Source organism: Oncorhynchus gorbuscha, linkage group LG02 (genome assembly GCF_021184085.1).
Source record: "Oncorhynchus gorbuscha isolate QuinsamMale2020 ecotype Even-year linkage group LG02, OgorEven_v1.0, whole genome shotgun sequence".
NCBI classification, from domain to species: Eukaryota; Metazoa; Chordata; class Actinopteri; order Salmoniformes; family Salmonidae; genus Oncorhynchus; species Oncorhynchus gorbuscha.
In genome coordinates this window covers 13,908,041-13,922,574 of record NC_060174.1, presented here as the reverse complement: position 1 = coordinate 13,922,574, position 14,534 = coordinate 13,908,041, and the positions used below count along the sequence as shown (strand labels likewise).

At 43.2% G+C, this 14,534-nt stretch overlaps 1 protein-coding gene across 1 annotated transcript; it reads right to left on the bottom strand.

Moving 5' to 3' along the window:
- Positions 1–9,171: 9,171 nt before the first annotated feature.
- Positions 9,172–12,896, bottom strand: LOC123991234 (transmembrane protein 275-like). The gene is made up of 2 exons (XM_046292619.1): positions 12,761–12,896; positions 9,172–12,124 (listed from the first exon to the last, which is right to left on the bottom strand). The coding sequence occupies exon 2, from the start codon at positions 12,017–12,019 to the stop codon at positions 11,276–11,278; it is 744 nt and encodes a 247-aa protein (XP_046148575.1). The 5' UTR covers positions 12,020–12,124; positions 12,761–12,896; the 3' UTR covers positions 9,172–11,275.
- Positions 12,897–14,534: the final 1,638 nt, after the last annotated feature.

The following is a 14,534-nucleotide window of genomic DNA, read 5'->3' as shown; positions in this document are numbered from 1 at the left end:
TGTACCCTCTCTTTACGACACTCTTTAGGACTGTACCCTCTCTTTACGACATTCTTTAGGACTGTACCCTCTCTTTAGGACTGTACCCTCTCTTTACGACACTCTTTAGGACTGTACCCTCTCTTTAGGACTGTACCCTCTATTTAGGACTGTACACTCTCTTTTGGACACTCTTTAGGACTGTGCCCTCTCTTTACGACACTCTTTAGTACTATACCCTCTCTTTAGGACTGTACCCTCTCTTTAGGACTGTACCCTCTCTTTACGACACTCTTTAGGACTCTGCCCTCTCTTTAGGACACTCTTTAGGACTGTACCCTCTCTTTAGGACTGTACACTCTCTTTCGGACTGAACACTCTCTTTATGACTGTACCCTCTCTTTACGACACTCTTTAGGACTCTGCCCTCTCTTTGGGACACTCTTTAGGACTGTACCCTCTCTTTACGACACTCTTTAGGACTGTACCCTCTCTTTAGGACTGTACCCTCTCTTTGCGACACTCTTTATGACGGTACCCTCTCTTTACGACACTCTTTAGGACTGTACCCTCTCTTTACGACACTCTTTAGTACTGTACCCTCTCTTTAGGACTGTACCCTCTCTTTAGGACTGTACCCTCTCTTTACGACAGTCTTTAGGACTGTACCCTCTCTTTAGGACTGTACCCTCTCTTTAGGACTGTACCCTCTCTTTACGACACTCTTTATGACGGTACCCTCTCTTTACGACACTCTTTAGGACGGTACCCTCTCTTTACGACACTCTTTAGGACTGTACCCTCTCTTTAGGACTGTACCCTCTCTTTATGGCACTCTTTTGGACTGTACCCTCTCTTTAGGACTGTACCCTCTCTTTAGGACTGTACCCTCTCTTTACGACACTCTTTAGGACTGGACCCTCTCTTTACGACATTCTTTAGGACTGTACCCTCTCTTTATGACACTCTTTAGGACTGTACCCTCTCTTTAGGACTGTACCCTCTCTTTAGGACTGGATCCTCTCTTTACTACACTCTTTAGGACTGGACCCTCTCTTTACGACATTCTTTAGGACTGTACCCTCTCTTTATGACACTCTTTAGGACTGTACCCTCTCTTTAGGACTGTACCCTCTCTTTAGGACTGTACCCTCTCTTTACGACACTCTTTAGGACTGGACCCTCTCTTTACGACATTCTTTAGGACTGTACCCTCTCTTTAGGACTGTACCCTCTCTTTATGACACTCTTTAGTACTGTACCCTCTCTTTAGGACTGTACCCTCTCTTTAGGACTGTCCCCTCTCTTTAGGACTGTACCCTCTCTTTACGACATTCTTTAGGACTGTACCCTCTCTTTATGACACTCTTTAGGACTGTACCCTCTCTTTAGGACTGTACCCTCTCTTTAGGACTGTACCCTCTCTTTACGACACTCTTTAGGACTGGACCCTCTCTTTACGACATTCTTTAGGACTGTACCCTCTCTTTAGGACTGTACCCTCTCTTTACGACACTCTTTAGGATGGTACCCTCTCTTTACGACACTCTTTAGGACTGTACCCTCTCTTTAGTACTATACCCTCTCTTTTGGACTGTACCGCCAGGGTAGTGGGTTCAATCCCCGGGACCACCCATACGTAGAATGTATGCACACATGACTGTAAGTCGCTTTGGATAAAAGCGTCTGCTAAATGGCATATATTATTATTATTATTATTTTGGACTGTACCCTCTCTTTATGACACTGTTTAGGACAGTACCCCCTCTTTAGGACTGTACCCTCTCTTTATGACACTGTTTAGGACTGTACCCTCTCTTTAGGACTGTAAATCGCTGCCAAAGGTGATTCTAACATGTATTGACTCAGGGGGTGAATACTTATTTAATCAAGATATATTAGTGCTTTATAAATGTTAGAATGTTTTATCCACTTTAACATTACAGAGTATTTTGTGTAGATCGTTGACCAGAAATGACAATTAAATCCATTTGAATCCCATTTCGTATCAACGACAAAAAGTCAAGGGATGTGAATACTGTCTGAAGGCCCTGTAGTGGAGTTGTTACCCTTATACTCCTGGTCATTCTGTACCCTCTATTTAGGACTGTACACTCTCTTTTGGACACTCTTTAGGACTGTGCCCTCTCTTTACGACACTCTTTAGTACTATACCCTCTCTTTAGGACTGTACCCTCTCTTTAGGACTGTACCCTCTCTTTACGACACTCTTTAGGACTCTGCCCTCTCTTTAGGACACTCTTTAGGACTGTACCCTCTCTTTAGGACTGTACACTCTCTTTCGGACTGAACACTCTCTTTATGACTGTACCCTCTCTTTACGACACTCTTTAGGACTCTGCCCTCTCTTTGGGACACTCTTTAGGACTGTACCCTCTCTTTACGACACTCTTTAGGACTGTACCCTCTCTTTAGGACTGTACCCTCTCTTTAGGACTGTACCCTCTCTTTGCGACACTCTTTATGACGGTACCCTCTCTTTACGACACTCTTTAGGACTGGACCCTCTCTTTACGACATTCTTTAGGACTGTACCCTCTCTTTAGGACTGTACCCTCTCTTTATGACACTCTTTAGTACTGTACCCTCTCTTTAGGACTGTACCCTCTCTTTAGGACTGTCCCCTCTCTTTAGGACTGTACCCTCTCTTTACGACAGTCTTTAGGACTGTACCCTCTCTTTAGGACTGTACCCTCTCTTTAGGACTGTACCCTCTCTTTACGACACTCTTTAGGACTGGACCCTCTCTTTACGACATTCTTTAGGACTGTACCCTCTCTTTATGACACTATTTAGGACTGTACCCTCTCTTTAGGACTGTACCCTCTCTTTAGGACTGGATCCTCTCTTTACTACACTCTTTAGGACTGGACCCTCTCTTTACGACATTCTTTAGGACTGTACCCTCTCTTTATGACACTCTTTAGGACTGTACCCTCTCTTTAGGACTGTACCCTCTCTTTAGGACTGTACCCTCTCTTTACGACACTCTTTAGGACTGGACCCTCTCTTTACGACATTCTTTAGGACTGTACCCTCTCTTTAGGACTGTACCCTCTCTTTATGACACTCTTTAGTACTGTACCCTCTCTTTAGGACTGTACCCTCTCTTTAGGACTGTCCCTCTCTTTAGGACTGTACCCTCTCTTTACGACATTCTTTAGGACTGTACCCTCTCTTTATGACACTCTTTAGGACTGTACCCTCTCTTTAGGACTGTACCCTCTCTTTAGGACTGTACCCTCTCTTTACGACACTCTTTAGGACTGGACCCTCTCTTTACGACAGTCTTTAGGACTGTACCCTCTCTTTAGGACTGTACCCTCTCTTTACGACACTCTTTAGGATGGTACCCTCTCTTTACGACACTCTTTAGGACTGTACCCTCTCTTTAGTACTATACCCTCTCTTTTGGACTGTACCGCCAGGGTAGTGGGTTCAATCCCCGGGACCACCCATACGTAGAATGTATGCACACATGACTGTAAGTCGCTTTGGATAAAAGCGTCTGCTAAATGGCATATATTATTATTATTATTATTTTGGACTGTACCCTCTCTTTATGACACTGTTTAGGACAGTACCCCCTCTTTAGGACTGTACCCTCTCTTTATGACACTGTTTAGGACTGTACCCTCTCTTTAGGACTGTAAATCGCTGCCAAAGGTGATTCTAACATGTATTGACTCAGGGGGTGAATACTTATTTAATCAAGATATATTAGTGCTTTATAAATGTTAGAATGTTTTATCCACTTTAACATTACAGAGTATTTTGTGTAGATCGTTGACCAGAAATGACAATTAAATCCATTTGAATCCCATTTCGTATCAACGACAAAAAGTCAAGGGATGTGAATACTGTCTGAAGGCCCTGTAGTTAGTTTTGTCCAAAGATCGTCAAAAGAGATATTCACCTTGCTATTGTTCCATCTTCCAGAATCATCACGCACATTGGTATATTTCCCCTGGGAAATGTGTGTTTTAGCATGTCAAGTGGGCAGAATAGAGCAGTTCAGGGCCAATGGAGGGCACGTCCTCTCTTTCTCTCTGAACAAAAAGTTGGAGAAATTGGGTGCCAAGGACATTGTATTAATATTCCTCTCCAACGTTGCAGAATACCAATCAGGATTCTGGGAAAACCTCTGAATTTTTGCAACCGATTTCTTAGTTGACTTCAATCGATCAATAAATGATAATCCTTTGATCTACAGTACCAGTCAAAGGTTTGGACACACCTACTCATTCAAGGGTTTTTCTTTATTGTTGCTGTTTTCTACATTGTAGAATAATAGTGAAGACATCAAAACTATGAAATAGCAAATATGAAATCATGTAGTAACCAAAAAAATCAAATCAAAATATATTTTATATTTGAGATTCTTAATTAAGAGTAGCCACCCTTTGCCTTGCTGACAGCTTTGCAGACTCTTGGCATTCTCCATTTGATTAACTGTTCAGCCTTCTTATGGCTTGGGGGTAGAAGCTGTAAAGGTCCCAGACTCGGTGCTCTGGTACCGCTTGCCGTCTTTCACAATTTTTAGGGCCTTCCTCTGACACCACCTGGTATAGAGGTCCTGGATGGCAGGTCTTAACTGAAAGGAAAGTCAAAAACTAGCAGACACTAGGCCCTCCATGGAATGAGTTTGACACCCCAGCTTTAGTAAAGCTTTCCACTCACACTTTCTGCCTTCTGTCCTGTACTATGAATGGTTAGACCTCCCTCTAGTGACTAAATTGTACTCTACATACAAACTAACTGTTGGTGTCTTCCCCCTCACTCATATCCACTAGATGAGGATTGATAAACTTAGTCTGACTTTCAATTAAAACTCTTGCCTGAGTTGTAATAATGCTGTACGATGGGTTTCAACCAGCGCATGTGAGCGGAGTTGAGTGTTTGGCGCTCCATGTCCTTTCCTATCGCTCCATGTCCTTTCCTACCTCTCTATGTCCTTTCCTGATGCTCCATGTCCTTTCCTACCACTCCATGTCCTTTCCTGGTGCTCCATGTCCTTTCCTGGTGCTCCATGTCCTTTCCTACCTCTCCATGTCCTTTCCTACCGCTCCATGTCCTTTCCTACCGCTCCATGTCCTTTCCTACCTCTCCATGTCCTTTCCTGGTGCTCCATGTCCTTTCCTGATGCTCCATGTCCTTTCCTACCACTCCATGTCCTTTCCTGGTGCTCCATGTCCTTTCCTGGTGCTCCATGTCCTTTCCTACCACTCCATGTCCTTTCCTGGTGCTCCATGTCCTTTCCTGGTGCTCCATGTCCTTTCCTACCACTCCATGTCCTTTCCTACCTCTCCATGTCCTTTCCTACCTCTCCATGTCCTTTCCTGGTGCTCCATGTCCTTTCCTACCACTCCATGTCCTTTCCTGGTGCTCCATGTCCTTTCCTACCGCTCCATGTCCTTTCCTACCTCTCCATGTCCTTTCCTACCGCTCCATGTCCTTTCCTACCACTCTATGTCCTTTCCTGGTGCTCCATGTCCTTTCCTGGTGCTCCATGTCCTTTCCTGGTGCTCCATGTCCTTTCCTGGTGCTCCATGTCCTTTCCTACCTCTCCATGTCCTTTCCTACCACTCCATGTCCTTTCCTGGTGCTCCATGTCCTTTCCTGGTGCTCCATGTCCTTTCCTACCGCTCCATGTCCTTTCCTACCGCTCCATGTCCTTTCCTACCACTCCATGTCCTTTCCTGGTGCTCCATGTCCTTTCCTGGTGCTCCATGTCATTTCCTGGTGCTCCATGTCCTTTCCTACCTCTCCATGTCCTTTCCTACCGCTCCATGTCCTTTCCTACCGCTCCATGTCCTTTCCTGGTGCTCCATGTCCTTTCCTACCGCTCCATGTCCTTTCCTACCTCTCCATGTCCTTTCCTGGTGCTCCATGTCCTTTCCTACCTCTCCATGTCCTTTCCTGGTGCTCCATGTCCTTTCCTACCTCTCCATGTCCTTTCCTACCTCTCCATGTCCTTTCCTGGTGCTCCATGTCCTTTCCTACCTCTCCATGTCCTTTCCTGGTGCTCCATGTCCTTTCCTACCGCTCCATGTCCTTTCCTACCGCTCCATGTCCTTTCCTACCTCTCCATGTCCTTTCCTGGTGCTCCATGTCCTTTCCTACCTCTCCATGTCCTTTCCTGGTGCTCCATGTCCTTTCCTACCTCTCCATGTCCTTTCCTGGTGCTCCATGTCCTTTCCTACCTCTCCATGTCCTTTCCTGGTGCTCCATGTCCTTTCCTACCTCTCCATGTCCTTTCCTGGTGCTCCATGTCCTTTCCTGGTGCTCCATGTCATTTCCTGGTGCTCCATGTCCTTTCCTACCTCTCCATGTCCTTTCCTGGTGCTCCATGTCCTTTCCTACCGCTACATGTCCTTTCCTACCTCTCCATGTCCTTTCCTGGTGCTCCATGTCCTTTCCTACCTCTCCATGTCCTTTCCTGGTGCTCCATGTCCTTTCCTACCTCTCCATGTCCTTTCCCACCGCTCCGTTAAAAACTGCTAAGCAGCACTCACAGGTAAAATGCTCCAAATTCGCACCATTCATTAAAATACCAATTTAACCAACATGCATCTCTAACTAGACATACCAATTGTTTTTTAAGTATTGAAACCAAACCATAAGGATTTGAAAGTAAAGTATTTGAATGTAAGAAGCAAACATAATGTCAAATAGCCAGACAGACAGGGAGCCTAAGAAGTAACGAAAATGAATTATTTAGACTATATTATTTATATTATTTTAAGGCTACTACGAAATACAGTGCGAAGGATTTGCGAGTGAGACACAAGAGGCTGGAAGGGACATACAGCGTTCAGCAATAAACAACATTTCATTGTATTAAATCATTATAGTCTATAAATTGAGCATAGAGGCTGTGACTTACTTATAATGAAATACATATTAAAACGAAAAGTGACTTATTAGTGCCTTTGAATTCATTTTTAGAATTTATTTTTAGAAACAGGAGTTTGGCCAGTCTGGAGCTTCAGGCTCATGCGATGGTGCTTGGAGAGCCGTCCAGCAGTGGAGAATTTCCTCTCCACACTAGTAGAGCCACTGCAGATGCTAAACACCATGTAGGCTTCTCTAGCCAAGCCTGGGTAGAGATGCAGAGTTGTTTAAAATATATATCTATAGGTAGGCCTAATGTTTTTTCTGCAACATTTCACAATCGAAACGGAAAGCTCATTGAACGTGTGAATATGCCAGGCCTATTGGGCCATTGTGTAGATAATAGAACGAAATATGAACAAAACGTTAATGAGATCGTATTTTTTTTACAACTACTTTGCTACAATGACACACTTAGTTATCTCCCCACCTCGTTCCTTTATATTAGCATGTGCACATATTAAGTATACCATCATGCTTTTGGGAAATGTGTCTTTTCAGATTCCACAATGATTCTTCAGTTATGGACACTATCCGACATCACCTCACATTCTCTCTTGCTTTTGGTCCTGTCTTTGTAAGTTACCTTGATTTAGCACGTGTCTTTTATCAATTGGTTAAAATATTTTGCGAATTCCATGACAGGAGCTAAAGCAAGGTTTATAGCAGAACACAAGTACACTACAAATGCATGCTGGGGCGGGCAAGCCCTGGGCTTGTGACGTGGCCACTACTGGAGCGAAACTGGAGTGGGTGAGAAAGCCGATGCTCCAGACTTTGGGATTCTGGCTCCATGTTCCAGTCAAATTGGGCACGCTCAGCTCCTTGCTCCGCTCCAGCTCCTCTCCGCTCACATGCTCTTGTTTCAACCAAGCATACTGCTCTTTTTTTCTGATGACAAGAATGAGAATGATCAGAATGACACATTATCAAACCCACATATTTGTATTTCCAATACCCCACTTTACTTACCTCCGAGTCAGAGTAATGAATGCATTCTTTATTCAAAGCGTCACATTTGCATGACAAGTGTTGCTTAATACATTTGTAATGGTCCTTAGCACAGGGCTAATGAGTGATGCGATGTCTTTCTGAATTATCTAGCCAATAGTCTTGTGCTCTGCCCCTGACAACCAAGTGATTAGGCCTTTAGTCTCAATGAGAGGAAAGACAGGGAGATGGCATTCAAATCACATTAGAATTTCTCTCTGTAAGCAATTATTGGAGCCAGTGATTGTGATATGGACAATATGTAAAGAATATTCCCATGAAGGTATAGAATTAATCTAAGGCCACTATGACTGTGCCTGTGCCCCAAATAGGTGTTATTTAGGATGCACTTGTGGCTCATCATAACACATCTAATCTTCTCTGAATGCATCCTAGCCAAATTAGATCACAGGAAACATAAATCATCCTAACTTCTGCTGTGCTGTCCCTCCTCCATCTCAAGACTGCCAACAAAGCCAGTCGCCAGATCTATACTGTGTTATTGTGATACCAGATGGCCATTTTGTGTCATCTTCCTCTGTGGACAGTCTTGTCTGCTGTGATCTCTGCTTGTTGTAATGTGTAGTTGGGTGGCTAGCTGTGTTTGTGGATGGTCTTGCCACCAGCTGTTGCGTAAAATGTCAAGTGTTAGTGTTGGGCATCGTGCTGGGGAAAGAGCTGAAGGAGCTGTTTGCATTGGCTGTCCAGGCTTGCTCCTCTCAGATTAGACAGAACTGTCCACACATTCTGCCTGGTCTAGACTATACTGGCCTGTCTGAAACGTGGACTGTCTGGTATCAGCTACATGCTAACCTCGTTCCCAGGCGAGGGGGAGGAAGTCTGGTGTAACCTACATGTTTACCTCATTCCCAGGCTAGGGGGAGGAAGTCTGGTGTAACCTACATGTGTACCTCGTTCCCAGGCTAGGGGGAGGAAGTCTGGTGTCAGCTACATGTTTACCTCGTTCCAGGCTAGGGGGAGGAAGTCTGGTGTAAGCTACATGCTAACCTTATTCCCAGGCTACAGGGAGGAAGTCTGGTGTAACCTACATGTGTACCTCGTTCCCAGGCTAGGGGGAGGAAGTCTGGTGTCAGCTACATGCTAACCTCATTCCCAGGCTACGGGGGGGAAGTCTGGTGTCAGCTACATGCTAACCTCATTCCCAGGCTACGGGGGGGAAGTCTGGTGCACGAGGCTCGCTACTTTAGACTCCCAGAATGTTTGTCCTCCAGTATATCTGACCTGTACACCTTTCCACATATCTGAGCCAGTTTTTTAGGGTGCAAACATTATTTTCTTTATGTACGTACATTTTTCAGAAGAAAACATCAAATGGTTCTTAATTTTTGCAATTATACATATCACTTTCATTGCACAAACATTACAGAACATTACTTTCAATAGTCAATAGTCCTCTTTTACAACATCTTTCCTTCATCCCAGCATAAAAAGAATAAAATACAAAGGACATATATATGTTTACGTTGTACTATACATTAATATTAAAATGCAGCACTTGTAGTCGGTACAAAGAGCCAAAGAAAATGACAGCAGTCACATATTGCATCCCAAATGGCACCCTATTCCCTAGATAGTACACTACATGTGACCAGAGCCCTGGTCAAAAGTAGTGTACTACGTAGGGAGTCGGGTGCAATTTGGGAAACAACCACCATTTCTGTGTGAATGACTGCTAGTCAATGAGTCATCAGCTTTCATTACTTCGGGAACCTTACTTTGCTGAAGATACTAAGTTGTCCCTTTTACAGTATACAGTGTTCAAGGTAACAGGACAAAACAAGAAGCTAAGGAAAAAAAGATGAATATCTCAAAATAACATCCTTTTTTATAGGGTCTATCACAGCAGCACTGTGATGTTTTTTAAATCTTAAAGGCATAGTTTACCTAAATGATAAAATCAAATATTGTCTTTCTTACCAAAGCACGTATTTCTGTCTTCCCATGTCCATATACTGCTTACAGGGGTAACACCCAAACCAGACCAGTTACGTTGCGTCAACGAGTGTTGCAAAATAAATGTACACGTTATTGGGTGAACTGTCTTTTTTTTAGCTTTAAAGAGGCAGTGAAGTTAAATTATATTTGCACATTATGAGGTCCAAATAACACTATGGAATTGTGAAAAAGATTTTTGTGTAAACGCTGTTTCAAAATGCCTGGAATGTCAGGCTGTTCAGGTGGGATGGAGCTTTTGGCCCACGTCATGAAGTCACAACGGGATCGGAGTTATTTTCAGTAAATAAACACAGTTATTTATTAGACACATAGTGATGATTTATAGTGATGCATGTGGACATGAACTGCACTTCATATGAGCTGTATCCTCACTAAAGGCGGTTTGGCTGTAAATGAAGCCCGCATCCCTCCCACAGTCCCCAGATCTGAGTAAACCATCTGAGTCATCCAACAAGATTAACAGTGATTATTCTAACATTGATGACTGAGCTCAGCCAGACAGCCAGACAGGGAGACCAATCTACACCAGATCAGAGACTTAGTTCTCCTCTTCTTCATCTTCTCTCAAATTGTTTGCATTTCAAATGTGACCCTCTTTCCTTTATAGTGCACTCCTTTTAACCAAAACCCTATGGGCCCTTGTCAAAAGTAGTGCACTATGTAGGTAATAGGGTGCCATTTGGGATGCAGTCTTTAACTTACAATACGCTGAGACTGACTGACAGAGCTTGCTCTCATAATATCTGAGATAATCTAGTCAACACCTCGTTCACATATTAATTAATCTCGTCCTCCATCCGGCTCCCTATATGCGGGAGCAATATTGCCTGTGGACGAGGTTACATTTGAAGGACCTGCTGTAACAGCAATTTAAAAACAGGCAAAGTAGCACTTATTGATTTGTTTTGTCTTTCAAACATTCATTACATCACCTTTTACGTTCATCACTTTTATGATGGCCTAGTTTATTCCTGCCAATGAGCCTGAAAAGTTCCAGGTTGACCGGAGACTCTGGTGGCTACAGAGAAGTATTAAGTACCAGTTTATAGTACCAGAGGGATATATAGTACCAGTTTATAGTACCAGAGGGATATATAGTACCAGTTTATAGTACCAGAGGGGTATATAGTACCAGTTTATAGTACCAAAGAAGTGTAAAGTACCTGTTTATAGTACCAGAGGGATATATAGTACCAGTTTATAGTACCAAAGAAGTATAAAGTACCCGTTTATAGTAGCAGAGGGATATATAGTACCAGTTTGTAGTACCACAGGGATATATAGTACCAGTTTATAGTACAAGAGGGATATTTAGCCTTTATTTAACTAGGCAAGTCAATATATAGTGATGCACAGGTCATTGTCACACAGGATATACAGTACCAGTTTATGTAATAGCCAGTAGACAGCCATGCTACGTTGGGCAAGGCTTGTATAGTGCCGTCATCTGGATGCTCCCCTTATCTTCAATATCAGCAGTCAATGCCTGGTCCTCAGAGGTCAAAAGTTGGTCCTCAGAGGTCAAGAGCTGGTCCTCAGAGGTCAAGACCTGGTCCTCAGAGGTCAAGAGCTGGTCATCAGGTCTCACATCTATATCATAGGCCTCTGAGCCGGCGAGATCACAGGCCCTGGGGGCGGGGTCATCCTCACAGGCCCCTACTGCAGGGGTATCCCCATGGGCGGAGTTACTAGACTTGTGGGAGGAGCTCTGAGAGTTGGTGGGACTGAGCTGCACAGCAGTGGTGTCCTGCAGCGTGTGCTCGCTCGTCTCCATCTCAAATGTGACGCCGGCCCCTATCCGCGTCCGACCCCAGCTCTCGTCCCCCTTGGCCTTGCCGGCATTGTGGGTTGGTGGCCGCCGCCCACACACACAGCACGCCCCAAAAAAGGCCAGGGCCACCAGTAGGAGGAGGGGCCCGATGATGATGGGTGGGTTGCTGGTGGGGATGAAGGACTTGAAAGCAAAGGCCCCCACCAGGGTGATGTTGATGCCCGCCAGCATAATGCACAAGCCACAGGCGCAGCACAGGGCCGGGGAGGGGAGACTCTGGGGCCGTTTCCCGAATACCGTTTTGGGCCCCGAGCTCTTATCGGGAAGGACCATCTCTCCAGGATTTATGTTGTATACTGTCGAATTCAGATATTTTGAGGATTGCATATTACTTAATTATTTTATGGTGTCAGCTAAAATACAATTTAATAGTCTTGATTAATGACAACATAATCCAGCCCAAATGCAGGACAGGTCTGAGTTTTCTCTGCCCTACAAAAGATAGACAGAAGAGTCAGATGGTGTGTTCCTGTCATAGACATAGGTTTTCGACAAAATAAATCATTGTCACACAGGTCTAAAGGCAACTGACATTGAGGGAGAAAAGCTGATGCATTATGCATACATGACATGTAATAAATGCTACAAAGACTAGATAAATCAACGGTATTATTATCTTCAGCTCTGCAACATATTGATGCCTAGTTTTTTCACAGAGAATAAGAAATTCTGATTTTCTTGTCTTTTGTTCATATATATATATTCCTAAGTACACGATGAACAAGTACACTGGGTTCTGATATGTTCGCAGATGATCATTTATATTTTGAAGAGGTATTGGTCTTATATTACATGGTTAAAAGTGTATTAGACTACATCAATATATGTCTTAGACTGACACATAGCCAATAAACTGGAGCATTTTGACAGATTAGATTACCCTGATAAAACAATAAAAAATATAATTACCATTACAGGAGTTATTTTATTTAAATGGTCGTTTAAAGACCAGTTTATATTCTATAATCACTGATTGGCAATTGGACTATTCACTCAGAACAGAAAATATTTAATATTATTTTGGTGATGAAAACAAATACGTCACTGACAGCAATTGCTTTTACTTACATATGATGAGTCCCATAGTTCAGGTTAATCTTGTTTGAAATACAACACTATTCCCGTCGTTTGTCTTATTTCAATCGAGTCGTGGACTTTCCATGACACTCTCTCGTGAGATCGCTCACCCAAGCAGGTGGAATACGACAGAGGAAAAGAGAAGAGCGCTCATGAGTTTCGTGCTTGGTTAACCACTAGGGGCGCCAAATGAGCGTCATTCACTGATGAACACACACAAGTACAGCGAGACTAATGGTTGAACAAACCAACACAGACACGTGTATTTAAACAAATACAAAAAAAAATGTATTCGAGATATCTGTAGAAATCGATTATGAAAGGAAATTATATATTTTGCAGGAATTGAAAGAGCCCAATATGTATTATGGGGATAGTTATTGTTTATTTGGATGATTAATTAAGCAAATGCTTTGGATATAATCAAACTCTGATAGAAGCACTGTGAAATATTGCTTGCTTAGAAAACCATCCAGACATATAGCCCAGATAAACTCTACCACTCTTTGTTCCGAACTACCCACAATGAAACAAAGCATGATTCTGAACTACCCACAATGCAACAAAGCATGATTCTGAACTACCCACCCCATACAGTGCAACAAAGCATGATTCTGAACTACCATCCCACACTCAGTGGTACAAAGTACTTACGTAAAAATACTTTAAAGTACTAGTAGGTTTTTTGGATATCTGTACTTTACTATTTCTATTTTTTTAGAACTTTTACTTCACTTGCATTCCTAAAGAAAATAATGTACTTTTTACTTCATACATTTTCCCTGACACCTAAAAGTACTCGTTACATGTTGAATGCTTAGCGGGACAGGAAAATGGTTCAATTCACGCACTTATCAAGAGAACGTGATCATCCTTGCTACCTCTGATCTGGCTGACTCACTAAACACAAATGCATTGCTTGATACTACAGTATATTTAGAACCAAATACTACCTTTTTACTCAAGTAGTATTTTACTGGGTGACTTTCACTTGAGTATCTTTCTATTAAGGTATCTTTACTTTTACTCAAGTATGACAATTGGGTACTCTTTCCACCACTGCCCATACAGTGCAACAAAGCACGATTCTGAACTATCCACCCAACATACATTGCAACAAAGCAAGATATTCCTCTCCAGCTTGTGTGTGTATATATCTCCCTCGAGGATGGCATAAGATTTTACTAGACACTCTTATCCAAAGCTACTCCCTGCAGGAATTGAACCCACAACCCTAGCATTGCAAGTGCCATGCTCTACCAACTGAGCTACAAGGGACCATAACAGTGTCTGCTCGTATATCTTCACTGTTACCTTCTTCCTTTATGCCCTCTAGACCAACCCCCATACTCCTCTTCCATTACCGTCTTCCTTTAGGCGCTCTAGACCAACCCCCATACTCCTCTCTTGCCTGTTACCTTCTTCCTTTAGGTGCTCTAGACCAACCCCCCATACTCCTCTCTACCCTGTTACCTTCTTCCTTTAGGTGCTCTAGACCAACCCCCCCATACTCCTCTTCACTGTGTGGTCAGGTGAATCACAATCATCCATGTCCCCGTTTCATTCACACGCTACAATAGGCAACTGGTGAGTGATGGGCCCGAAATAAACCCATTCAATCAGTTCTTCCAGCCATAAACTGAGCAGTCTCTGTTTATGTACTGAACCTAGAGTACATGTACTGAACCTAGAAGAACAGTCAATCTGCCTAACTTGTTACATGATGTCAGAGTTCTGCCTAGAAGTCAGAGAAAGAAGAATTTCG